The following is a 27,699-nucleotide window of genomic DNA, read 5'->3' on the forward strand; positions in this document are numbered from 1 at the left end:
TAGAGGAAGTGGTTCGCTCATCAAGTGTCTTTTGTGCAAAAGAGCATTTGCTCTGGAGAAAAAGCAAAAGAGGCCACAGAAAAAAAAAATGTGTCAAAATATGAGGGTGGTTTTAGTACCTCTTAATAATATGTATTTTAATTTACAGTGTTATCTTTTCCTTCTCATGACTCGCACAATTAAAAGCAGCGCGCAACTCATCGTACACACCTACAGATATACGCAGACATACACCAACAGTCACGAATACATAAAAAGTGCCGGCTGATAAGAGAAGATGTTTCCTCCTCATGCTGAGTGGCTATGAACTTCACCAGAGCTGTTTTAGGCTCGCATAAAAAATTCAGCACTCTCTCTTAGCAACATTCGCCCTACATACAGCATACACACATGCTCACACATGCATCACAGCATAATTCAGAGCACACATGTGAGTGAGCATGAAAAAATACACACATACAGTATACGGCGATGATATAAGCCTGACACAGTTAATGAGTGAGCAGCAAGACATCACAGATGCTTTTATACAAGAAAATATGATGTAGACCCTCAGACATGCATATACTACGCACAATACTTATGCTTATTAGCAGTACTTAATTGGACCTGGTGGACAAGCATTTGCTAGTATCTCTCTTGATTTCATATTTGATCTTAATTGGTTAGCACACTGATGGTGAAAATTTCACAAGAAACAGCAAATGTAGTGAATAAATCACAAAGCCAGCTGCATGTGCCTGTGTGTCCCTGCACATTCAGATGTTTAAAAGTCAAATTTCTTATTTTAGCATTGTCCTAGAGTATTGTATTAATATGTGAGCATGCATGATGGATGTTGATACAGTATGCATTCATTAAAGCTCGGTGCTTGTGTATACACGTCCTTGAGAAAACAGACGTTTCCGCGCACATCTCCACAAGCAAGCAGGTCAACACCTCAGCCCACCCATCCATTTTCATTAGACATTAATGACAGAAGTGGAGGGGTGAAGGGGCGGGTGGAACAAAGAGAAAGAAGGATTGAGAAAGTGAAAGGATATACTGTAGTTATGCTCCCACTGGGAAGACTATCAAACCACTCTTCGCTGTTCTCAACCATAAAATTCCTCTGTTACATAATTCGTACATGACACATAGCTAACACATTGTTGCATAGATTTGTCGCCTGGTTTAATTACAACATTTTTATATAAAATTCCACAGCGTGTTCATGAGATTAGTGCTCACGGCTTGTGAACAGCAGCAGCAGCAGCAGCAGCAGAGAGACTAAAACTGTTTTTTTTTTTTCTCCACTCGGAATTTCACTCATCTTGGTCTGTCCCAGTCAGTTTGGTTTGCAACACTTCTGCCAAGTCGCATCCATCTGAAAAGCATTTGGGGCACCTGTTCATTCTGGCTGCATTCACATTTCTACAGAACGCTGCGTCTCTTCCAAGTAGATTCTAGCTGAAGTCACTCTACAAACACATTTCTATCCTCACTGACTTCACCATGTTCTTTCATTCTTCAGTGTATCTAGGTCAGTCAGTGTAAAAAGACAAGCTATGGCCATGTGTGGTCAAGTAGTGACAAATAAAGAATTGAATGATTTATTAATGATTCTGACTGGAATTATAATGTGGCTGAACATTGTGTTTCATTTGTTTATCTTTGATTTTGTGGTGTAAAAATAAGCATTGACGTTTGGAAATATACAATTCTACAGCTCATTTTGTGGAAAAATGGAAAATAACCACAATATCACAAACATAGAAGAGGTCCCTAAGGTAACTATACAGCTAAAAAGATATACAGAAAATCTGCATGTTAATAATTGACTCGCTCTTACAGAGGATCCAATTAATTTTGTAGAACATTTAGATATGGTAAGATATTAAAATTAAATTTGATAAGGGGCACAATTTCCTCTACTGTCTCTACAAATAAAAACTAACAGGGAAAGATAAAACCAGTCACATTCATCCATCTCCATTAGGCTAATATTTGTCCTACTATATGAGCAGTTTTGGGGTCTGTCATATTGGCTTTGAGAAGATCCAGAAAATTGTCCACTATCTTCTTTTACAAACACAGAGACACTGCCACCAAAACCGTGTCCTATACTATCAGTGATATTGCCTAACACACTGTGAGTGCTATAAGAGACTGTCAACCTATGATATCGTGCTAAGCATAACCGATTCCTGGTGTGCAGAAGCTGCCGCAGATGAAATGGCAGCATGCATGGAAAGAAATGAAGAAAATTATACGAAGAAATACACTCAATGCTTGAATCATCCACAAGTAAGATGAGAAAAATGGTCACTTCACTAATAAAACATTGTGTTGCTCACATTGAGAGGATGCGTTTACATACATACATACATACATACATACTGCTGCTGCTGCTGCTCCTGCTGCTGCTCTGGTGTGATGCTGGATGTTTATTAAATTTGCAGGACACCATAAGCTAGAATCCAGCTGCACTTAATTATGGAAGAGTGAAAGCTAAGAAAAGTGGATTAAGCACTGGAGTATATGAGCAGAAAATAACACGTATGCCGGGGGTTACACTAAAGCAGATCAGAAAAATGTCTGATGACTTTTAGGTAACAGCAAATTCCACCTGGGAGCATGGCCTCTCTGGTAGAGAACTGAATTTTAAATCAGACTTATTTTCATGGTTCATGGAAAAATGCAACCAAAACATGTCTAGCAGTGCAAATATCCCCAGTATAGGTGTTTAAGGTTGTATGTGGAATGTGGGTGCAAAGTAAACAGACATTACTTTTGTTTTAGATTAATACTCTGTTAATGAGTGTGGTGTTTGGAGCCTCAGTTGCAGACCATTCCATTCCCCTTCTTTTCTCTAGTATGATAATAAATTTACCAGTGAATAAACACACCACTAGCAGTACAATGAACATTGGTTATTAAGCCTTTGGCTGTCTTTTGCCTCCATTAATGTCAGTCATTTAAAAGTTCACGCAACAACATGTTGGCAATAAAAGCTGATGGTTTTACTAGAAAATGTGTGCACATGTGTCACTGTGTATGGGTATCTGTACAATTACCATATCTACATTGCATGTCATGCATGTAGTGGGAGAAAAATTGTATGTTCTCTGCATGCCCTCATCAAAGTGATGTAGCATTAAAATCCTAAATCAACCATGGAACAAGAACGCTGTCTTGCCATTAGTTTTAGCAATTTCCATTGCACAGCTCATCATCAAGTAAATTGATACAAGGGACACACACACTCCTCACACACATGCACACAAACTAAAAATAGCAGCTACCATACCTTTCTGTACACTATCATGTTGGGGGACTCATCCGCTACCCCGTTGGTCCCCTGCCCTCCACTGTTGGTCTGTGCCATGATCCGGTAAGTTAATCTGCCACAGGAAATGTCAGGTGCTCCTGTTGTGGACAGAATGGATATTTTGGTCCATCACAAGAACAATGGAGACTGAACATGACTTGCCCTTACCTTGCCAAGAAGGGAACAATTTACATAACTTGTGGCCTGGATCACGTTTCAACAGATTTGACATTTTCACATGGAACAGATGTGCACGTCTTCAATTCGGCTCCACGTGTTCATATTTTCACAAGGTCTTGACAAGGACATTTTTAAGAAAAGGTACGGATACTGATAAAATGATAATTCACAGAAAATACAGCAGAACTCCATCCAAAATAATAAAACCAACGACATGTGTAGCGATTTCTATAGCAGCGGGTTATACTATGATTCTTCTCGTGGTTAAATTCGCCGTTTTCAAAAATAGATTTCTGCAACAGGGATCATCTTTGACTCTTTGTTGACATGAGCGTATTCGCATCTCACATCTTGCATGGCACCATGAAACCTCATAGTGCGATGGCACGATAAGGTGAAGTGAAGACCCGGACCCTGACAACGGTAAATGCAGTAAAACAACACACCGTCCCCGGAGGAGGTGGCTACTCTACAATGCAGCTTAGATACATCCATTCGGGGGGAAGCAGCCATAGTCAAAACGTGCAAGATTGGGGGAAATGTAACGGGCAATCGTATGCATGTTGCAGCTTCATCATTCCCCTCTTCCCCTTACGACACCCACACGACATCCTTGGAAGGATTAGTCTGCAACACTAAATAGCTCATAGCATGCAAACAGCGAAGTCATGTAACCTGCTCTGCACATGAGGCCGTTGGATGTATCGTACTGTGTTTTTTTTTTTTTTTTTTTTTTTTTTTTTTTTCTCACCACAAGCCACTGCCCGTTTCAGCACCTTGGACAGCTACCGCAAAACGCCCGCGTCTGTCAACACGCTCCGTCTCCTTAATCACGAATTAGTCCGTAAATACACAGACAACACACAGCGACGGCGGTCACCGGAGCAGGAGGAGAAAAGGGGGGCTTACCTGAAAAACGCGCAGCACGCTTAAGGACTCCTGAATCCTTGCAGAGGTGGGAGTCTATTCCTCGGCGTTCACTGTGTCAACTGGCAGACATAGGAATGCGAGGACAATTCATTGGCAGCGAGAAGAGGCAGACATTCGGTGGACACTTGGTTTGGTACAGCTCTCTGTCTCTCTCCTCTTCTCCAAATGATGCTCCCAAGCACGGGCGCGCTACCGCAACCGTGAGCCGCGAACGCGCATCGATCCATGACCAATAGCGTGTGAGGAATAAATTACAACCCGTTTTGGAGACATACAGCTATTTTTCCCAACTCAAATTGTACTGCTATGCACTGCAGTGAAATGTAGATTGTGTTATACTGAAATCAAAACACGTTGTAATAGTCATTTTAACATTTACATTTAAATAGGATGTTGGAGAGAGGAAATAGGTTACAATACATAACAAGGAGATCTATTATTAGTTTAGGAGAAGACTGATTTTTATGAAATCATAACCCCTATGTCACAGTTAATCATGATGAGTTCCACAATCTAAATCACACCAGAATAAATATGAAGTCAAAGAGCTTGTAGCTGTGTCTCGGGACACAGCTCGAATATTCAGTTAGATACAAGCTTTGCTGACAGAGTAATGTTACCCAGGATGGATGAACAACAGGCCATCTGGTCGAAAATCTGACATATTATTTGATTCATATGATTTTCCATGTTCCTAAGTTAGGTTTGCCATCAAGTCTAGATCAACTACAGCTGTGTTCACTGGAACATTCACAAATTGCTTTTAGTGATGTGCATTATAGCCCGTATAAAATATATATTTATTGCAAAAGGAGGGGGGAAAAAAGTAAGGCTCATCTAACATATCTCCATCTGGTCTGACCTGAAGCAATATGTCAGTATTTACAGTATGTCTCTGTGGGCTTACAGATGAACTGAAAATTACATCTTCAAACTCAATTCTGCAATTTTGTAACAGTAGATTATAATGCAAAAAATATAACTGGGAGCCAGTGCAGTTGTAGCTATGTTGAGTTAGAAGTGTTTATTTCTGCACCAGCACCACATATATCATAAATAAATAAATAGCAGTTTAATTTGCTGGAGTTTGTGGCTTCCAGCTATGCAGCAGTCCAGGCGTGAAAGATGACAGATGTGCCCTTTTCCCCTATGTATAGTGTCTGTCTCTACGTATCTGTCCTCCATTCCCCCCTCCTCTTCCTCAGGGCAAAGCTCTGTAGAAAGTGGACCTAAACATTTAATCCACTGGGTTTTCCTACAATGTGCACGATCAGCAATTTGGTAATGTATAGTGATTACCTCTAAAGTAATGCCACTATAAATGTTCTGAAAAGATAATGGGTTACCAAGTAAAATGGAAAGAGATATTATAGATATAGAAGCTACTTGACCAACCTCTGGCCATATTTCATCTAAATATCTCAATCGTTTCTGGCTTTAAATGAAAACAGGTTTTTTTGTGAGAGAAAAATGGACAAGAGTGATGCTAAAAAAAAATTAAATAAATAAAATTTGTATTTAAGTCACTGATGAGTGTCAACATCTCAGCTGGGAGCCAGCAAACAAATGCATGAGTAGACAACCAAAGAGATGTATGTTATCTGTGCTTTGCAAATCTATATTTTAAGCTGAACAAATATGTAATGTGGATACAAACCATTTTTCTATTAGTTGTTTTTGACAGAATTTCTTTTCCATTGACAAAATATTGATGAAAGTACATTATTCAGACAGTTGCATTTGTTCTCCCATAGCCAACAATACAACTGATAAGATAGTGACCCCATAATCAAAAACTACTGCTTTCTGCCATGGTTTATAAGTAGAAGTTGGATAGAAAATGAGGGGCCATTTTTCTGACATAGTGACAGGTCTGAGTTGATCGCTGTGACATGTAAAATCTGTGAGGAATTCATTCTTATGCCACTTTATACAACCCCTCTATAGTTGCATAAGACCATGTCCTTCATGATAATATAATTGCTTATTCCAGCCTTCCATCCAATATCCATAACCATTTATCCTTCTAGTGTCATGGGAGCCTGGAGCGGAGCCCAGCTGACATTAGGCAAGAGGTCGACAGGCTGCTAGTTCATCACAGGGATGACAGATAGGTATAGACAGCATTCACACTCACATTCACACTTTATTCACCTGTTAACCTCTGAACCTGCGTGTCTGCGGACTGTGGGAGGAAGCTGGAAGACCTAGAGGAAACCCACGCAGACCTGTGGAGAACATGCAAGCTCCACACAGATCAATGAGTCTGAACCCATCATAGTATATTATTGCTAGGAGGTGACAGGAGCTACCTACTGTACCACCTTCCATAGATAATTACTGTTGACAGAAAAAAATCTGGAATTGCTTGTTCATGGTGTTGTAAGAATGCAGATTGCAATTAAAAATGTTTAACAATAGCGTATTAAAGCCAGACAGTGACATATTAGTGTCATTTTGCAGGACAGCAGCAGCTCACTTTGAATCAACATCTACGTATAAGGTTCAGGGTGAGGTATGAATGGACTCAGAGCTACAGCAGCAAGGAAAAGAAATTGCAGAAAATGTGAGCATTAGAAGTTATTTTATGTCTACAGCTATAGAGGAACTAATTCAAGTGGCAGCTCAGCGTGGTGGATTTTTTTGTCTGGCCTTTCCTCTCAGTTTATGAGAGTGCAGCAGAGTTTTCATGAGTACTGGGCTCTTTAGGAAGCAGTCAGCTACTAATGCCTGAAGTCACAGGCAAACATAGTGAGAAATTATTTTTATGCTACAGAGTGCTAATTACAGATGAATGCTGTTCCATTAAATGTGCATAACTTTAGGTACTTTTCAAACTCAGTGACTCCTGTCATGTTTTCTTCTGTGTTTGACTGATTGTGTTGATTTCTGAACCTTTATTTCCGTCATTGGCTATTATAGTGGTTTGGTAACGGATATTGCTTTGTATTTTGTATTTTTATCTTTGTCTTATATTATTTCATCTCCTGTTATTGTCTTGTATTTGATTTTTCATCTGCAGTAGGTAGTTTAAATGCTAATGTATTGTTTCTGGCCTTTATAAAGCTCTTTGAATCCCCCCTGTGTCCTCATGGAACAATACAAATAAAGAAAGCCATTTTGGCCCTATTTTTTTAAACCAATATGCCATATTTCTAATGATGCTATCCATCTTCCTTCACCCTGACCTCTTAAAAATGCTCCCATGCGTACAGAAAATAGTCATAGCCATTACTCAGAGGCAGGAATCTTATAGTGAAACAAAACCAACTTTTTCAAAAATTTTATTTTACTGTTTTAATCACCAAAGTGCTCAGATATTAAACAACCCATCACAGAAGCTCTTATCATAGTTGGATCAAGGCAGATGGGTTTGAAAATGTTGAAGGTTGTACATGCTGTTGGATATAACCAAAAGTATAAAATTACATTCCTCTGTGCTTTAACTGCAGCATATAGACATGACAGCCTTATATTGTATAGACCATTTGAATCCATTGTTTGTGAGATGATTTATTCCGTACATATAATGAAAAGAGGCCTATAGAGGAGGGTAGATCCAACTAATTGAATCATAAAACATAACAACACAAAGTTAAATGTTTGCCTGGAGGTCTCCGAACCACTCACTTTAAGCTGGGATTAATTCCATTAACATGTCAGGAGGTCAAGTATAAAAGTGTACTACTCGAGTGAAAAAATACTCCAACACAAATGAAGCCCTACCTTTGTAACTAGGCTATACACACGAAGAAAAAAAAAAAAAAAAAGAGTAGAATTCAGTCAGCAGTTGAATTCATAGAAGGTACTGTTTTGGATTAAATATGTATGCAGCATTTAAAGTCTAATAATTCTTAATACGTTAAATTAATCATTGTTCAAATGATTATTTATGTAAAATCTATGTGACCCTAACATGCATGACTGACATAAATATGTGCAAAGTACTGTAACTTAAAAAAAAATTTAAAAAAAACAGTCCTGTCACAGTAATTTTATGTCTTTGAATGCTTATAGATGAATTATTTTTCTACATACCATTTTAGCTCCCCATTTAAAAACAAGGCGGTAAAGTTGTGACGAAATCAGTCCGTTTCAATTATCCGACTGAAAACTCACTTTCCCAGAATGCATGTGTCCATTCTTCCTGGTAAAACAAAAAAAAAAAAAAAAGAAAAAAGAAACGCGGAAACAAAGAACTCAAAACAAACTGCATCGACTGTATAAAGTGTTGCTTCAGTCGACAGCTGCCAAATGAAACACGTAGCTGTTCTATTCCGTATTTGAAAGGTTCGCTATGGCTTTAAAGAGATTACAAAAGGTAAGAGTTTTCACGGATATTTGTGACGTTTAGAAAATGTTTACACAAACGGAAATGTCCTTAGTGTTGTCATGCTGTCATTTTAAATTGTTATTAGTATGATCAGGCTATTATTATTATTATTTGTACGCTTACCAGAAAAATAGTTGAATATTATATTTTGTTGGCTTAAAAATGTGTAGGTGTTAACAGGGTAATTGTCTCATATGACAGCTTTATTTACAGCATATGTCGAGTATATTAAACACATAAATCCATTAAGTAGATCAAAGCGTCAGTGCTTATTTGGCTAATGTGGTTATACTTTGATTTGTAAGTTTACATTCAGATAAAGTGGTTGTGTTTTTTTTTCTTATCAGGAGTTAGGTGAATTGCAGAGAGACCCTCCAGCCAGATGTTCAGCTGGACCTGTTGGGGATGACAGTAAGTACAAACCAGTACCATATAACAGCTTCTCAAGTTCAGTATCTCACAAATAATTTTTCTCTCTCTTTTTTTTTAGTGTTTTCTTGGCAGGCCACCATCATGGGACCAGTGAGCTTTTTCTGGATTTCTTTCTCAGATTTTTTTTTTAACCAAGTGGTTTCTGGATCCCTAGACAATAGAGTTTTTCTGATGACTTCCAGTCCCTCTGTCCTGTATGAAGAGCACCAGCTGGCACCCTCTACCACAGTGCTGGACCCTGAAGCCTTATGCATTACGATAATAGAAACGATAGGGGAAAATACTCCAATGTCTTAAATAAAAACTGTTCTGCTTTACTGCAATTGATGCCAATTAAAGACAAGTAATGACTCACATGGTAGCTCCAACATACAGTCTAATCCATCTACATAACATCTTTGGTCACAAGATTAATAGTCTGTTCATCATTTTAATTGTGTTTTATAGCAAAAATAACTTGCTTGACAAATAATGCAACATCTAAATGTAAATGTCTACAGTTTTAAGGCAGAAATTAACAATACTTCTTTTTTTCTAGAGTGACAGCCCATATAATGGAGGAGTGTTTTTCCTAAACATCAATTTTCCTACTGACTATCCATTCAAACCACCAAAGGTGAGTTTTGTTGTTGTTATTTTTGTGTTTTGTTTTTGTAGAGAATGATGAACTGGAATGTTCTAAGTTGCTTTGTTTGTGCTCTTTGACCTATTTCTGCTCTGTTTATTGTTTCCATAGGTATCCTTTAAAACAAAGGTCTATCATCCAAACATAAACAGTGAGGGTGGTGGCATCTGCCTTGACATCTTAAGGTCACAGTGGTCCCCTGCACTTACAGTTTCAAAAGGTAAAAAAAAAAAATTACAGCTGCATATATCCTGTACACCTCACTGTTGTACATAGTGCATTCAGTGCTGGCAACACAACATGAAAACAGTGTAAAAACAGTATCAATGATGGACTGATTCCATTGAATCAGTCACAGAAAGCCAGTGAAGCTGATTATATACACAGTTTGTTGGCAAAGCAATCTGCTGTGCTGTCACAAAATCAGGACTCTTCCAAATGAATGGTTTTTAGCCTTTAGGAGCACAGAAATGGGATTTTGACGCTGAACAGCCAGAAATAAAACATAACACACTTAGCATCTGTGTCACTTTGAAAATTGTGAAATTGCAGGTTTCACACCATTAAATTGAAGACAGAGATAGAGACAGGAGTGTTAAAAGAAGTGTTGAAGTTCAGATTTTCATAGTTAAATAAGTAAAGTTTATTAATTATTATGTAAATAAACTGATTTATTTTCTGTGGTTATATACAGAATATATATATTCTTCAGCACTAAATAGTTCTGAAGCGGTTCAGTTGGTGCACACCTTACCATGATGTTTCCTTTAATTTGTCACCTATCTGTACTTAATGTACATGATATTCATAGTGAATGTGTTGAAAGTTGTTCTGATGGGTGGCAAATTAAGAATATGAGAACGATGTTGATAATATGCTAAAATTTTGTTAATTATACACTGTATAAGTACAAAACAGCACACCTTCCCCCATAGTGAAAACACTAAATGAGGGAATATCTTTTAGAAGTGTGTTCACACTTTCTGTGGACTTCACAGACTGTAGAAAAAAATTACTAAATAATTCTGAAGCGGTTCAGTTGGTGCACACCTTACCATGATGTTTCCTTTAATTTGTCTTGTATCTGTACTTGATTTACGTGATATTCATAGTGAATGTGTTGAAAGTTGTTCTGTTTTCCTTCCCCAGTTTTATTATCTATATGCTCTTTGCTGTGTGACCCCAATCCAGATGATCCACTAGTTCCAGACATTGCATACCTTTACAAATCTGACAGACAAAAGTAAGTATTAAAAGCTGAATGATTTGGAGTACAAAAAGATGTTGACTTGTATGTAAAAGTAGTCCTTTTTTTTGTCTTCTGTTTAGGTATAACACAATGGCAAAAGAATGGACTCAGAAGTATGCAATGTGAATGTGAAGACCTGGTATGACACCTGATGATCCTTAGTTTCATGGTTTTATACTTTTTATTATTATTATTATTATTATTATTATTATTATTATTATTATTATTATTATTATCATCATTATTATTGGATGTGGTGCTGCCTGATTTTATAAGGTATATGTATTTTAAATTGTTTTATTTTGGTTTAGTTTTACTATTTTGCACTAAAAATAAACACATACTTTTTTTGGCAATAAACAAATGAACTTACCATGGACTTCAGACATTTATTATATGGCACGTTGTTGTTGTTATTCCTATGACCACTAGGTGGTGCCAGTTACTTTGTACTCTCCAAACTGTTCACGCAATACAGTTTCCATCCTATTTAGTACTTATTTGTTACAGTTAATTTAGGCCTATTTGCTAAATGACTGGTCATTTTGATGGAGGCCACAATATTCTCATTACCACTATACAATAACACTCATTATCATCACCTCTGCTTGTGTTTCTCTGTTGAAGTTAATGGTTAATATATTAATATTGCAGCAGTTGTCCATACTTAAGTGGAAATACATTATAGAAACATATGGGCCTATTCATTCATGCATAAATGTTACCACAGGCAAACACACACACACACACAAACCTCTGCTGTGCTAAAGTTATGTGACAAAGCAGGGTTCGGTATCAGACCCTGTCCAGTTAGTTTAGTCATGCATGCAGAGTACACCCTCCTACTTGTAGACTTACCTGTCAGGAGAACATAGTCAGGGCCAAAGTTATTACTGTTAGGTTGATTGTTGACAATTTTACCCCTAGATTATACAATAGCTTTGTAACCTTTCATGAGGAGCTCTTGTCAAATCTGATTTCAGTTAGAAATAAATTCAACGTTTGCTCTTTTAATTAAAATCAACTTGTCAGATACATGGTAATTTTCTGTTCTTGTCCCACTTTCCTGGATGGAGGTAGTTTTCATCCAGATAAACAACACTGAATCTCTGATAGTGCCGTAACACATTTTGTGCTTTGTTAATGAAAGCTTCGGTTGTTGAGGTAACCTTAAGTGACTGGCATGCCTGGCAACCCAAGCGCTTTACACATAATGAATTTATTTGAATAGCAATTTGAAGAGTAGCAATGATGTCAAAACAACCTCAGGCTTAAACAGCATTTATCATGACACAAAAATATACATATAACACAAATAATTACCAAGAGAAACAACTGAACCCAGAGGAAGTTAGCCTTCAAAGACCTTGACAGCTGCAGGCGACTGATCTGAAATGTTTAATAACTTTTGAAGCACTAATCCTATAAATACGTGTAAATATTTCAGATTAAATGTTGTTTCTGAACATTTCAGCTGCATCAGATATGACCTTTTTGGATGTTCAGAAGATTTGTAGTGAACACGGAAACAACCTAATTTTCTGTGACACAAATTTGATAGTAAAACTCATATAGTTTGACAGATGACAGTAATTTTAGATGGTTGTTTTTATGTTCAGTTTATGACATTGTGCTGAATTATTCACTTTATTTTTCTCGGTTTTTCTGTAATAACCTTGAAATTTACTCTGAGCTTTTATCAACATCTACAGGATAAGTGAATTAAATGTAGGAAAATACCTGATTTTAATCGAAAATTGCTAAGGATAATATAATAAATGATAATATAATAAGTGATAAATTACTCAGCAAAGATTAAATGGAGAGAAAAATTAATTTGGAAGACACCACAAAAGTAGTTCTAGGTATTTAACGGTTAAAATGTGCATTTAGAAAACCATAAATCCTCAAAAGGTACTACTTAGGCCCTCAGCATTAGAATGAATGTAGAACTTACACAAGCTGGTACGTGTTAGACTTTTGCAGTTCTATCTAGATCAGGGGTCAGCAACCCTGGTCCTAGAGAGCCACTATCCTGCATGTTTTAGATGTTTCCCTCTTCCAGCACACCTGATGGTCATTATCAGGCTTCTGCAGAGCTTGATGATAGGCTTATCATTTGAATCAGGTGTGTTGGAAGAGGAATACATCTAAAACATGCAGGATAGTGGCTCTCTAGGACCAGGGTTGCTGACCCCTGATCTAGATGAATGATTCGGATGATTTTGGGTAGCACCAACATCATATAGAGCACAGGTGTCAAACATGCGGCCCGTGGACCAAAACCGGCCCTCCAAAGTTTCCAATCCGGCCCACGGCATGATTTTATGGAGTGCAAAAATTACACTGAAGATATGAACGGTCAAAGGTGTTGAACTGGTTTTAGCCCAGTGTCATCTAAAGTCAAATAATAGTCTAATAACCCTTACAATAACATGAGTACAATTTTAACAATATTCTGTCTGTTACTAAATGTTTTGTGGATTTGTAGATCCGATTTGTATGTTGTGCTAATAAGTTGACACATAATATTGTAGACATTCTTATTTTAGTTACACATTCCAAACTTCAACATTTCAACAATATTTTGTTTGTGTAACATTGTGTGTCATGCACATGTACAAGTGATAAGCTGAGGCATAATATTGTTAAAATTTAGCTTATTTTTCTTAAGAAATAAGATTTTTTCTGGTTATTCACATCTTTTTGGTGAAAAGATAGTTTGTAAATGTAAATATTTTTAGAATTTTTGTTTTTATTGCACTAAAATGAAGAGGAAAAACTTGGAGTTGTCATTATTTATAGGTTTTTATGCTATTATTTTAATGGTTTGGCCCACTTGAGATCGAATAAGGCTGAATGTGGCCCCTGAACAAAAAAAAGTTTGACACCCCTGATACAGAGGATTTCTTTCGTTTTAGACTTTCTTCAGATCCTGTCTGGCATCCTTCTAATGTACACACATGCACCACGTTTGTTTTGGTTTCTCCTTCCTGTATTGCTTCCCTTTTACCCACCCTCAGGATGTGTAGTGTTTCCTGTATAAACCAATAAATTGCTATGGGGCGTTATTAAAAACTGTTAACACACATTAAATATTAGAATGAAAATATCTTGGCAATCACTAGCTCATGTAGTAACTTTTTTATGTGGCACTGAATGAGTATTTTATTTAATTTTAACACATGTATTACTTTCCTCTTTATAATAGATTGAGGGAGGAGCACAAGGAATGTTCAAACATAAGGCAATTCAAAAACACTTAGAACATGTTTTTCACAAGATATAGGGATGAGGGTTATTACTTGTCACCATATGTTCACTGTTGTTTATGTATATATTCCCTTCCTTGAGTTAGTTATTATTTGTTTATTTATTTGCCAGCACAACAAAGAAAGGCATTGGTAAAAGATTGTATTTGTATGTTGTGTATATGTATAAACGTATATATGTGTATATGGATTAATGAGTGTGCGTGTATGTGTGTTTGTGTGTGTGTGAATAGATATATACTGTAAATATAGAAGAGTAATGTAAAAGGAAGAGGGACATATATTATTAATAATATTGTAGGGAGAGGGGGTGGGATTAAATAAATTGCATTTCTTCCCACCCCTCCCAGATAGCAAAATCATTATGGCTTAAATCTGGCCCAAAACTGGCATGCCATTTTGGCAAAGTTCTGGGCGGATGTAAATGGCCCAAAATTGGCAAGCCAAAATCAAACCAGAAGGAAGCCAAAATTCACCCAAAAGTATTTGTGAACTTCCAAAATATAGCCATAATTGTCCCAGAAAAGCCCCAAATCCCCATAATCCAGCCAAAAAGTGGCCAAAACTGACCCAAAGAGAGGCCAGAAGGAGGCCAAAATTCACCCAAAATTTGTGTTGATCATGCTTTTAAAATGAAGTGGGTTTTCTTCTGGGTAGAAATTCCTGCTCTTTGTGCAGTGTTTTGGCTTTACAGAAATATGCCAAAACACATCCATATATGGAATAAGATGTTGCCGCTCTGGCTTGCCATAAACATGCCATACCATCCCTGTACTTGATCCCGCTCTTTGCCCAGTCTTTTGGTTAACCACACATATGCCATAACTCAGCCATATATTGCTGGTGCCTCCATATCTATAATGGATAATCTTAATCATACCATAGTTGAGCCTAAAGGTTTTCATAATGCCAAAAGAAAGCCAAAAATGCCAAATGTATGTCATAATACTGCCAAAATGTTTGCTATCTGGGCTTTTCGAGCATGTAAATGGAATTATTGTGCTTTTCTTCTGTCTAAGATTGTTATGATTCTTGATATTTGTATTATTATGTATGTTTTGCTAGTGCATACATGTTAAATTTCATTGCATGTTCGGAATAAATCACTAAAATCACATAATAAAATCAAAAGTTTGTTGTAAATAAGAAATAAAACATGCACACAGAAGGATGCATGAATAAAAGTTGAACCAAGAGGGAATTTGTGGCTTTTGTAAAAGTTCTGATGGTTTTAGAAACCCAGGGGGAGGCAGATGCTTAAAAAACAGCATCTGGGAGGAGTCGGTTTTTTCTCCAGGATGACACGTGAAACTTTCCCGAGAAGTTGGTTGGTATGTTTGTAGTGCAGAGAGCTGCTGGGTTAACTCTGCAGACTGTAACTTCCACTAACGGACCAGTGTGTGTGTGCGTGTGTGTGCGTGTGTGTGTGAGTATATGCGCTCCTGCCTATTTTTAGAAGTCTGCCAAATGGGGGAAAACGAAGGGGCTTGAAGAAAGTGCAGAGGAAACTACCGCTACTACTGCAATGAGCCCGCACAGAAGAGCGAAGTGACGGAATAAAAACAACAAACAGCAAAACAAAACTTCCCAGAACTTCAGCCCTTTTCGCTTCCAGCTCAACTCGACTTTGAATAAAACGCAGTGGCCACTGGAGAAGTTGCTGCGCAGCGCAATGGCTGCCCAGTGCGACACTTTAAGCGGATACTTGCAGCAGTCGGACCAGGGCTCCAACAGCGAGCGCAGCACCGACTCTCCTCTGCCGGGATCTGAGGAGGATCTGAGCGGACCACATCCGCTGCCAGACCCGGAGTGGACAGAGGAGAGGTTTCGAGTGGACCGTAAGAAGTTGGAAGTCATGTTATTAGGTAAAAACGTAAAGTTCCGTATAATAAGTGTTGATGAAATACTCTCATTTGGTGTAAAACTACCATTAGTGGTGTTTTTAACTCCTACCAGTCCACTTTTTATTTGATGGAATTCTTCTCCGTCGTCGTGTCCAGCTGCTACACACTTCAGCAGCGCCCTTTGTTTCCCTCAGATGTTAAAAATGACACTTTCTGTGCACAACTACTATAATTAGGATTTTCCATAGTAGGCCCAGGACGTGGAAACTTGGACGTGTCATGCGCGTGATCCGGAACAAATCAATTAAGCCAATTAAGTGGAGTCAATTATCTGGGCCCTTTCACTTAGTGTCAACCGGTTACCTCTAGAGCAAGAAGAAATAAGAAACCCACAGAGTGGAAATGATACTGAGTTTACACACACATGGAGGTATGTTGGTGCATAAAACTGAACTGAAGACTAGGTTGAACACATGAAAACATGGACGTATCTGTTTAGTACATACCAGTGCTCTGTAGTGATGGACTAATGTCTCCAAGAAAACCTATTCAGCCATTTAGACTGATAAACAACACAGCTTTCATCAGAACCTATGCTTAATGTTGGGACATTAAACACCTACAGTTTATAAGATTTCCCATTCCTTCTGATTTGAAATAATATGATAAAAATGTCCATGTTGTCAATAACTATCAAGATAAATGTCAAATTATTCAGATTCAGAATACTTTGTAAATACCAGAGGAAATTGTGTAGTTACATTTGCTCCATGTGCGTATAAGTATTACAAAATTAACATTATATATGAGGTTTAAAGGCTGGTTTTCCTTCCTTAATGAGAGTTGAAGAAGTTCATCATTCACTGAGGGGAAAAAAAAGTTGAAAAGCAAGTAGCCATGCTTACTTATGGTTTAAAATTATTATTTATGGTCAGAATATGACATATATTTCATAAATCTGTAAGTAGAACATTTAAAACTATAAACATGTGACCTAAAAAACTAAATGTAATCGTAATAACACATTGGCGTTGAGACAAATGAAGTAAAAACTGTCATCTAAATGTTAGCATTTATATGACTGTGAATGAAATTAACCCTAAAGATGAAATAAAGTGGTCACTGCAATGACATTTATTATATTGTGACATTTGTCACCATTGTTTTCTGTCTCAGTCCAAGTTGTCAACAAAGACTAGGTTGAACACATGAAAACATGGACGTATCTGTTTAGTACATACCAGTGCTCTGTAGTGATGGATTAATGTCTCCAAGAAAACCTATTCAGCCATTTAGACTGATAAACAACACAGCTTTCATCAGAACATATGCTTAATGTTGGGACATTAAACACCTACAGTTTATAAGATTTCCCAATCCTTCTGATTTGAAATAATATGATAAAAACGTCAATGTTGTCAATAACTATCAAGATAAATGTCAAATTATTCAGATTCAGAATACTTTGTAAATACCAGAGGAAATTGTGTAGTTACATTTGCTCCATGTGCATATAAGTATTACAAAATTAATATTATATATGAGGTTTAAAGGCTGGTTTTCCTTCCTTAATGAGAGTTGAAGAAGTTCATCATTCACTGAGGGGAAAAAAAGTTGAAAAAGCAAGTAGCCATGCTTACTTATGGTTTAAAATTATTATTTATGGTCAGAATATGACATATATTTCATAAATCTGTAAGTAGAACATTTAAAACTATAAACATGTGACATAAAACTAATTGTAATCATAATAAAACATTGGCGTTGAGAAAAATTAAGTAAAAACTGTCATCGACATGTTAGCATTTATATGACTGTGAATGAGATTAACCCTAAAGATGAAATAAAGTGGTCACTACAAGGATATTTATTAAATTATGACATTTGTCACCATTATTTTCTATCCCAGTCCAAGTTGTCAACAAAACGCCTAACTTCATTGTGTCCCAATGTTTTTGTCTGTATATTTCTGTAATGAATACAGTCTGACAAAACTTAAAAAAAAAAAAAAAAAAAGCCCTAGATATATATTTGTGCTCCTATGTTGACTCTCCTGTAGACCACCACATGATCCAAATATGGGCTCTATGTTGTGTTGTGGTGATTTGCAATGTGATCACTTCTCTAATGACGTGCAACATGACAGTGAACAGTTAAACAAGCGATGACAGGCTCGTAAAGAGAGGCCAGGCAGCCTCCATTTAGCGGTCCTCTGAAGCTGAGAGGTTAGGTTGAGCTCATTTTATCGCATATTTGAAAACACAAGAGTATGCAATATTATAGCATTAGGTAAGTGGGCTGGACCTTTTATCAAATCTAATAGAACACGCTAAATCGCCAACAGTAATGAAGCAGCTATACAGGGTTTAATGTGAGGATTATCAGGCACCATTCTACAGTTTTCTCTCCTCCAAATATGCTCTTGTCAATCTGATGAACTTTCTGAGTAATATCGAAGAAGCATCTGGTCTCAAAGTAGGTTTATCCTTCAACCGTCACACAAACGCACATGTCCATACACACATACTTCCCCTTGAGAATGTCCTGGTTGCTGCCTGGCTGCTCGGTACATTCCTCAAAGCTCCATGTCATCCCCAACTCTTCCAGGAAAACAACTTAACCAGAGACCGGCCCTAAATCTGAGACTCCCGGACATACCGCTTGCCACGTCACTCGGTGTGCATAAGTGTGCGTATTTGTGTACGTTATGTCTGATGTATCCAGTGTCAGCTCTGCAGTTTGTTAGTCCAGTCTACTATTTCTGCATCTACAATTTCCAGTTGTTGCTTTATGACGTTGTGGCTGAAATTGCTATGTTGACATTGGAGCCGTGATATAGGAGAGAAACTGCTGCTGTGTTACCCCGTCCCTCTGGTCACTTGTAGGTTCAGGTTTAAAGACTGCACTATCTGAGCTGTGAAACTACTTTAACCTTTGACCTCGGGGCTTCAGGAAAAATCCAGGATGGCCATTCATCATATGAGGCCGGGTTATTTGTTTAACTTTGCACATGATGTTCTAATTAGCAGAAAAAGACACACATTGTCTTGCTGTGTCTCATCTCTATGGTGTAAATATAATCTGATGATTGTCTTGATTGGTCCACTATGACATCCCCTAATGGCGTCTTGTGTCAAAACAATCCCAAAACTAAAAGTAAAATGACTAGAGCTAAATGTGATTATAATGTAAACATAAAACTCTGCTGTTTGAGAATCAATTTTCAGTAATTTTTCCTTAAAAGATAGTTCCAGCCTTACATTCTCCTCCTATTACAGCTCTCTGGTCTCATGCAGTTGGCCCTTTTTAGAACTGTAACATCTGGCTGTGTTTTCATTGGATAAGCCTGAGATTTGAACGTGGTACATCATGTCCTGAAGGTTCAAGTTCAGATTTTAATGAAATAATTTTATGGGAGTACGGTATATTTTTACTCGAAGCCTTATTGTCTGTGACGGTATCTTTCACCTCCCTTTCCTGGAAGAAGAAGTGGGCTTGACTGCAGAAAAAACTGTTGGTCAAGTTTTACTGTAGTTACTTTTCGCTATAATTTGGGGAATGTATCAATAGTCTGCATTTTGGATGACCCCCTCTTATCTGTATTTCTACCAAAGATGACAAAAATTAACCTTGCATTTCATAGTCAGCGATTACATTTATTATACTGGTCATGTGAAGGTCTTATAATTTAATGTTTTGGTTTTGCTCCTACAACCTCTTTTAAGATCTGTTATGTCAGTGGCTAATCTTTAAGGGAACTGCTGTACAACAGATGATGATTTGCTTGTTTAATACTTAACATGCATTCAGGCCAACACATTCCTGCTTTAAGACAGTCATAAACTTGGGAGTTAGAGATTTTCCCATGGTGGACATACCGTCACGAAAAAAATTATTAGACCATCAAAAGTCATCAAAAACAATGGTTATGCAAACAAGTACTAACTCCTGTGTGGATCATGTGACTAAAACAGACAGAAAAGAAAACATGGAATGCCTAAAAGCATTGTTTTTGGCAGTACAATGCCATAGCTATTGATGTAAGAACTGAAGTGATTTTGGTTATTATCAAGAAAACATGGAAAATGACAGGATATCAGCTCTGAAATTAAACTCTTATGAGCTATTTTTATTGTTATCATTATATTTGCCCAAACAAATGTACTTTTAGTTGTACCGGGCATTAACATGAACAAGAAAATGGAAAAAAAACAAGGGTGGTCTAATAATTTTTTTCCATGACTGTACATAGACATCCATTAAAAATAATCAATAAATAATATAAAAAATCATGCAGATTGAGTTTTTTAGTTTAGTTTTGGGTTTTTTGGTGGTTCTGACTGTGATTACAGATTTACTAATTTAGACTCTAAACCTAAACCACCCAATGAGAAAGATTTAACAGTGTTTCTCACATCAGTAAAATAATAACATAACTGAAAAGAGTGTCTCATCAATATCACTAATATCAGACAATAACAATATTCTTCCAAAATGCCACATTACTTATTTATGTGTTTTTACCAACCTTAAAATTACACATGTAAACAAAAGTCTTAAAAGCATATTTACCAACCTGTCTGTGGGACAAATTAACAAAAATGAACACATCATCACTAGGTTGCATTGTAATGTGCATTTGACACTGTTTTTACTTTTTACGTACTCTATAACATGAACTTAATCCTACCACTGGCCCAATTATTTATCTTTGTCCTGAAGAAGACATAAAACATGCATATTAACTGAGAGCAAATGGAATTTTTTTTACTACTTAAATATGTGAAACTATGAATTCTCCTTCTGAAATGCTGAATTGGTAATTATGTTCCTACGTGTTTTACCCATATTAAAGTTGTGTTTCAGCGAGCATGTTGAAAACCACTTAATCCGGGTCTAACCTTTTATCAGATACTAACAGCTTTCGGCAGCATTTAACTGTTTGACCAACCTCACGATATCACAGCACTGCCTGACATTGTTTTAAAGGAGTGATATTTTGCTTTTTTAAAATGGAATTATGCATTTTTAAAACATTTCCCTGTGGTCTACATAAACTGTAAATGCTATGCTCGGGTCTGAATTCTTCATTAATTCAACTCCACAGGTCCGTCTTTAACCCCATTTCTGTTTAATGACACCAGAAAGGTCATTTTGAGCGCTGGCCCTTAAAGTTCAAATGAGCCACTTCATGCCCCACCCCCTCCAGGTTGTTAACTGTGCTGATCTGTCCTGTTCAACCAACAACTGAACATTTTAGGTAATCGGCTTGAAGTTTGGACATATTTGCAGTATGGACTACAACCGCTGCTGCTGACAAACAGTTATGGTGTACTCAGAGAAATGTTCATCAGAAGTCTTAATATGTCCAAATGTCGTTATGTAACTAGTTTTGAACGCAACAAATTAAGCAGGAATTAAAACAGGTTGTACAAATCCACTCAATTTTTGCCAAAATGAATATAAAGATAGCTTTGCAGCACCTGGAGGGTTCAAATTCAAATTTTTTTAACTTTTAGGGTCCACAAATACACAAATAAATGTACCAAAGACTAATAAAAGTGGGTTTAGCAAAATATGACCCCTTTAAGGAAGAAAATGTGTTCTTGGAGTAAAATTGCAGCCATTTTCTTCCTCTCTGGCAGTTTTATCAATGCTAATCATGATACAGTGCTGCCGCTTCTGCAATTGCAGTTATGAATGACAGAAATTTCGTGAACACTTTTTACTTGCATTGCAGCAGCACCCTCACCAACCCCATTCTTTCCATATTCCATAATCCCAGCCCCCCCACTTCACCCACCCACTTGGACTTTCACTTGAACTTCATCTGAGCATTTGCACTATTACATTCATAGTCCTATGTTTTGTTTTTGTTTGCTTTTTTTTACTATGGAGTTGCACTTTAATTTTGCTTTTGTATTGCATTGCTGTGTCTGCGTGAAGATGCTTGAACTTCAATTTTGAGTTCTTTTAATACAATGACAATAAAGTATTGAATTGAATTTACATGAAAACACAGTCAGTTTTAGACATGTAGTTCTATTTGCAGGTAAAACCCTTGACTTATTAATAGATAACTGTGACAGCTGAACGTAAAGTTATTTTTTAGGAAATAATGGACATATCTGCTAAATGAAGTAGACAGGGTTTCGTTTTGATGCATAGATAGGATTTAATTTCTACACTTTAGGTTGCATCAATAAGACTGTGTTGATTAAATAGTGTATTGATGGTGCCTATAGTAGCCAGCTACTTATACTGGTGTGCAGTCAGTTATGTTTTCTCCTATATGGCCAACATAGATCTGAATCTGCAGTCACCAGTTAAATATGAGGTCAGAAATATTAGAAATATTGCTTCTATGCACAAACAAAAAACTTTTTTTTTTTTGTTTTTTACACTTTATTTTTATTGTTTGATTTCTGTACAATACAAAACAAACATAAGGGATATTTTGGATACATTGACCATAGTAAACCTTTGTGACTAACAATTTTTTAGTTTTAGTAATGTGACATTGAAATGAAAACTGTCCATTTCTTCCATTTATCATAACACTGCTCTTCTTGAGTCCTCAATCTGTAGGTCAGAATCTCCAACTCAAATAACAAATAACATTTCTGCAGTGTATTTATGATGTTACAAATAAGTCTCATTTGTCCTAAACCAGAAGAGAATCAATGTAATCCAACATTTGTCCTCTCTTTATTCACACATGAATCCACTGCATGATTGTAGTAGGCACTATTCCGTATTTTATTTTGTTTTATTTTATTTTGGTCTACAGCAGGTACATTTTTCCAGCATGAATCTGATTGTTTTCTAATGTACCTGGTTATACTCTGTCTTTGAATGAATACTATCACCGAAGGATATCAAGGTTGACTGAAACATGAATGCATTACAGAGTTGCCCAGATGAGGCAGACTAAAATGAAACCGAAAACATGCTGTGCCCATTAAGACTGTGACTCACTGGCAGGTCTACTTACAGAAGTAAAATCCCAGCGCACACACTTAAACAGGCTTTTATTTGGATGAGCCATATTTTTTCACTCCCCCATTTGGGCACAGTTTGCATTAGGATAAAATGGAAATTATGAACATTTACAAATTTATTGTCTTCTGCACTGGCAGGCAGGTAGGTTTCAGGGGTCTGATCATTAAATAAGAGCTTTAAGTGACAACAAAATCTCACCCTGACAGCCATTTGGGTTTACTGTTGCACTGCTGGCACACAGGAATAGAACTCCCAAGTTAATGGCTTAGAGACCTTGACAGAGGCATGAAAGCTTGAAAGATAGTTTTATGTGCATAGGGAACAGTCTAAGAGAACTTTGTGCCTCCTTTTACATTCACGATGAGACCAGGACAAGTGTGGGAAAGAAGTAACATTTTCTCCAAGCCCAGTTATCCAAATGGACTGTTATCATGCACAAAGGGTGTGAAAGCATTGTGTAAATTGCTAAGGTAGGGGCTGTGTATAAATATGGGTCAGTCTGAAGAGGTCTGGCTGTTGCCATTTCTGCTCACACTAGTATCGTTCAGACTTTGGTGGTGTTTGTGAGTGAGCGTAGCCTCCTGGTGGGCCAGTGTGTGTGCACACAACTTAACAGCATGTTTGCCGGGTAACTGCGCCAACAACCTGCAATTAGGCTAAGTGAATCATTTTCTTCATTGAACTAATTTGTTTTCCTGCTCTCAAACCACAGACTATTATTGGGTAGCTTTGTCTCCAAACAGGAAAAAAAACAACAACTTGTATATGGCGATGAGAAAGTAAAAAGGCTTTTCACAGGTAATTTCAGTATGGTATTTTGTGCGTTCAGTCCAGAATTGTACTATACTGAGTAGCTAAGGCTAAAGGGTTGTCAGGAGTGCCTTAAAATGTTTTCTCAGATTCATATATAAGCCACATATCCTGCAGAACCTGCTAGGGATATGTTGTTTTGAAAGCTGAGGAAACTCCTATCCTCCACTGAGAACAGAAACTGACCCTCTGGTGAAAGTGTGCGATTGTTATATTTTGCAATATTTTTCCTGTATTGTTCAATGAATAATTTCTTTGGCTTTTACGTCCACATAATGCAGGGAGTATGTGTGAGGGCCTCATCCTCCTCTTCCTCCTGGGTGCTGAGTAAGACCCTCAGACAGGAAGTGAGTGTCTTGTGGGGAATGTGCTGCAGGCTTTCTCCTCTCTTTTTGGTTCTCCTCCTCTGTTGCTCTCTGTTGAGCGTTCAAACACTGCTCTGTTGTTCCAGCTTCCATCAGATCCACTGAGGAGTCGTCAGACTTTCCCTGGTTGTTATCCGTACATGACGACCTAATCCTTACTCCAGGTTCTTTAACCTGACTAAAAACAGCCATAAAAGTTGATTTAAAAACATTGATTAAACATTAAAAGAAGTTAAGATCTCGGTCGTGTAATGTTCAGTTGTAAAGCCATGAGAGTGAAGGTGGAGCCGCTGTAACACTGTAAGGCAGTACTTGAACACATCATGAGTTCCATATTAACTACGTGTATGTTATGGAACTACACTGTATTTCACTAGTGTGAATTCAGAGTAAGGATGGAGAAGTTGAAGCTTCCCACAGACCACCTTTGGAAAAAATGCAGTGCAGAGTGGAAAACAATGGGTAGAGCCAATGTTAGAAAGGAAAATCCTTTTCCAGTGCCTAAATGTGAAATTCATTTATTCCCACTGAGGGGATTGTCATCTGTCACTTGCAAATATTTTAATCTTTAAACCACATTTCAACCATTTTATAGATTCTGTGCAATTTGCATCAAAATTGTAGGTTGGGACCATGTATGAAAGTAGTATTTTAGTGTCATTGTGGAGCAGGAGACTCATGATACAGTGAGAAAGAAGGGTGGAGGAAGGAATGAAATAGAAAAGTGTGTCCTGTCTGAGTCAGTTATGCGTTTCTTTTTAACTTGCAAAAAAGTGAGACTTAAATACATTTTAATTTAAGAGTAAGGATTCAGGAAGTATTTATTTGAGGACTAACTGCACAGGGATTAGTGAAAGCACAGGGCTACAACAGTACTTGAAAATGTAAGTGTCGTATTGTGAAACTGGAGTCTTAGCGTACACACCGGCTGTGGTCTGACTGTGGCATGATGCAAGAATATTGAAGCCTTTTTGTGACATACACATCTGAGCAAAAATGTGTCATATTGTTCTTACATCGTTTATTCACCAAAGGCTGACCATGAGAAAACATTTGAATGCTGAAAAATCAGACGTTTATACTTGTAGATGGTTCAGGCAATGAAAAGTGAAGTGTCAAGATTAATCAAGGATGTCAACATGGATAAAAATCACTCTGCTCATGGTGCCATATTTGCGTGTAAGACAATACCTGCAAAGTACATTTTCCTACACTTCAGTCAGTGATCCTAGTTGTATGGCAGGCTAACACACACCAGAGCTACTGCTGTGAAATGATTTAGTCAATTCAGTTCCGTGCTGGGCTGGATCGACTGACTTTCGCCTTTTGCCACCTTCTGTCTCTCCATCCCTCTCTCTCGCTCTCTTTGTGCCACTTTGACTGAAACATGCTGATACAATTAAACAATTCTATTCAACTTTGCTTACGCATTGAATTCCTTCATCCTGGCCATGATGAAGCTTTCAGGAGCTGTAATATAATTGAGCTTCAGTCGGCGGAAAAACCTGTAATTCATTACTCAAGAAAATAAAACCAGGAGTCCTGTTTCAACGGTCCAAGTAGAGCCGAGTGCTCTGACCCATTTCTATGCTCCTGAAACTGTAAATGGCCTGAAATGAATACCTGTTTTTCTACGTCCCTCAAAGCTCTTTTTCTTCAACTCTTTTCAAAGTGCAGATTTACATTCTGTCTGGTTTGCGGTTGCTATTTTAGAAATGTTTCTTGGGGGGGTCACTCCCGACTTATCCTGCACACATGCGCACTCCCCACGCACACATACACAGAGATTCGTGAGCGCACATCCATGCACATCATCCAACCCTCAACCACTCCCCCCAAGAGCTTTCAGTGTTTATCTTTGGAGAACCTCGGGGTTTGGTTTGTTGTTCTCTCTTCATTCAACATCTAGTACAATCTGCCTTTTCTCCACTTGTCTTGATTGGAGGGAAAGCATTTTTATAAGAGTACCTTTTGGATCTAGTCCTGGCCGTTGCTAGAATATTCTTCACTTGGACAAAAGGGTGAGGGTGGGAAAAAAAAGAAGGAATAAAAATCTCTTTTGCTAGGCCAAGGGCAGGCATTATAGTAAAGAGCCTTAGTGAATTATATTCATTTCCTATGAGCTGTATAGTTATAAATAAAATACACTTGATTTGACATGTTAGTGGATATACTGTAACTTGGTCTCATTGTGTTACCACCAGCTGCAGTAATCGAGGAATAGGCTTCCATATTACTGCACAGGCTCCTCATGTCTTTAAAAAAAGAGATGTATGGCACTATCATTGAAATGCTGATGAATGTGAGATGTCAGGGATTTCCCAATTCAGCAATGCTATGTTTACTCTGCAACTCTCGGCCAGTTAAGTGAGACTGACTCCCTGTGCTCCATGGGGGATCCAACACAGTAGATACCAGGCACCAGGAATGTACAGCGTTGTGTAATGTCCTGGCAGCTTTTACACAAGAGAGAAGAGGAAGGACATGATAACCCAAACATGTTACTAACAGCAGTTTGACTTTGTGATGCTGCATTTCCTGGACTGAAATCCAACGTCATTTACAGAAATTGTGTATAAATAACATTTTCTGTTAATGTGAAGCTGCCGTGGATTTTTATGTGTTTACATATGCAAGACAGAATAATCCTGGAAGATTATTTCAAGACAGTCATTGTTTTGACGATGACCTCCAGCCAGTGAGTGTAGTTTCTTTGGCATGTTTTCATCTTTGTTCACCGAAAAGCAGCATCTGGCACTTAATGTACTTATTTGAATGTGCAGTTGCTTAGCAACTCTCCGCTTTTAGGGGAGGGAAGCAATTTTGAATGTGGGACAAAATAAGATGACAGGTATTGGATTTTCAAGGGGTATCACCCATATTTACAGAAGGTAGAAAGGTGACAGTGACTGCACAACATCATGCCTTGAAGGAAAAATAATTCACATTGTACAGAATATACAGGGTTGGGTATTCAATCTTGTCGACATGGCACATTTATTGGTTATTGCATTGTACATAAAAGGATTACTGAAAATTACAGAGATTTTGCATTTTCATCCAGGAACCGCATCCCAGGTAATCAACTATTAGGTGAAGAAAAAATATATCTCATTACTAATGATGAATAAAATACAGCAAAAAAAATTGTTTTGTCTTCAAATATTAATGCCCTTATAATCTCCTTTTGGCAGAGATAAAAATAGGCAGTGTTGAAAGGTGAGGATGCTTTTCTGGCAGTGTTGATAATAAAAGATCACATAAAGCAGACAGCCTGTTGTATACTCCCTCAGCCTTTACTTGCTGATTTGATACCACTGTTGTCTTAGAGAAGCGGTGGAAGTGTT

General features: G+C 37.5%; 3 protein-coding genes across 5 annotated transcripts in view; 2 read left to right on the forward strand and 1 right to left on the reverse strand.

Annotated features, from left to right (window-relative positions):
* The window catches only part of rgs7a (regulator of G protein signaling 7a), a 62,800-nt gene extending 58,219 nt beyond the window's left edge, over nucleotides 1–4,581 (reverse strand). Inside the window, exons 1-2 of the mRNA XM_030156070.1 lie at nucleotides 4,400–4,581; nucleotides 3,290–3,408 (exon numbers count right to left, since the gene is read on the reverse strand). Of these exons, the coding sequence (XP_030011930.1) occupies nucleotides 3,290–3,367 (78 nt within the window). The 5' untranslated portion in view covers nucleotides 3,368–3,408; nucleotides 4,400–4,581. The remainder of the gene's footprint in view (nucleotides 1–3,289; nucleotides 3,409–4,399) is intronic.
* A 4,019-nt stretch (nucleotides 4,582–8,600) lies between these two features.
* Nucleotides 8,601–11,432, forward strand: LOC115433703 (ubiquitin-conjugating enzyme E2 D4-like). 2 transcript variants are annotated; one of them, XM_030155162.1, is made up of 7 exons: nucleotides 8,601–8,741; nucleotides 9,101–9,164; nucleotides 9,244–9,275; nucleotides 9,724–9,801; nucleotides 9,922–10,030; nucleotides 10,960–11,053; nucleotides 11,140–11,432. In XM_030155162.1, exons 1-7 carry the CDS (start codon nucleotides 8,718–8,720, stop codon nucleotides 11,183–11,185), a joined length of 447 nt encoding a protein of 148 aa, XP_030011022.1. In that variant the 5' UTR covers nucleotides 8,601–8,717; the 3' UTR covers nucleotides 11,186–11,432. The 2 variants fall into 2 exon arrangements, with proteins under 2 accessions (XP_030011022.1, XP_030011023.1); XM_030155163.1 differs by having other exon boundaries at nucleotides 11,002–11,053.
* Nucleotides 11,433–15,701: 4,269 nt separating this feature from the next.
* Nucleotides 15,702–27,699, forward strand: part of bicc1a (BicC family RNA binding protein 1a) — a 76,529-nt gene continuing 64,531 nt past the window's right edge. For both annotated transcript variants that reach the window (XM_030156771.1, XM_030156772.1), the window contains exon 1: nucleotides 15,702–16,196. In XM_030156771.1, coding sequence (XP_030012631.1) covers nucleotides 16,004–16,196 — 193 coding nt within the window. In that variant the 5' untranslated portion in view covers nucleotides 15,702–16,003. The remainder of the gene's footprint in view (nucleotides 16,197–27,699) is intronic.

Source organism: Sphaeramia orbicularis, chromosome 15 (genome assembly GCF_902148855.1).
Source record: "Sphaeramia orbicularis chromosome 15, fSphaOr1.1, whole genome shotgun sequence".
Taxonomy (NCBI): domain Eukaryota; kingdom Metazoa; phylum Chordata; class Actinopteri; order Kurtiformes; family Apogonidae; genus Sphaeramia; species Sphaeramia orbicularis.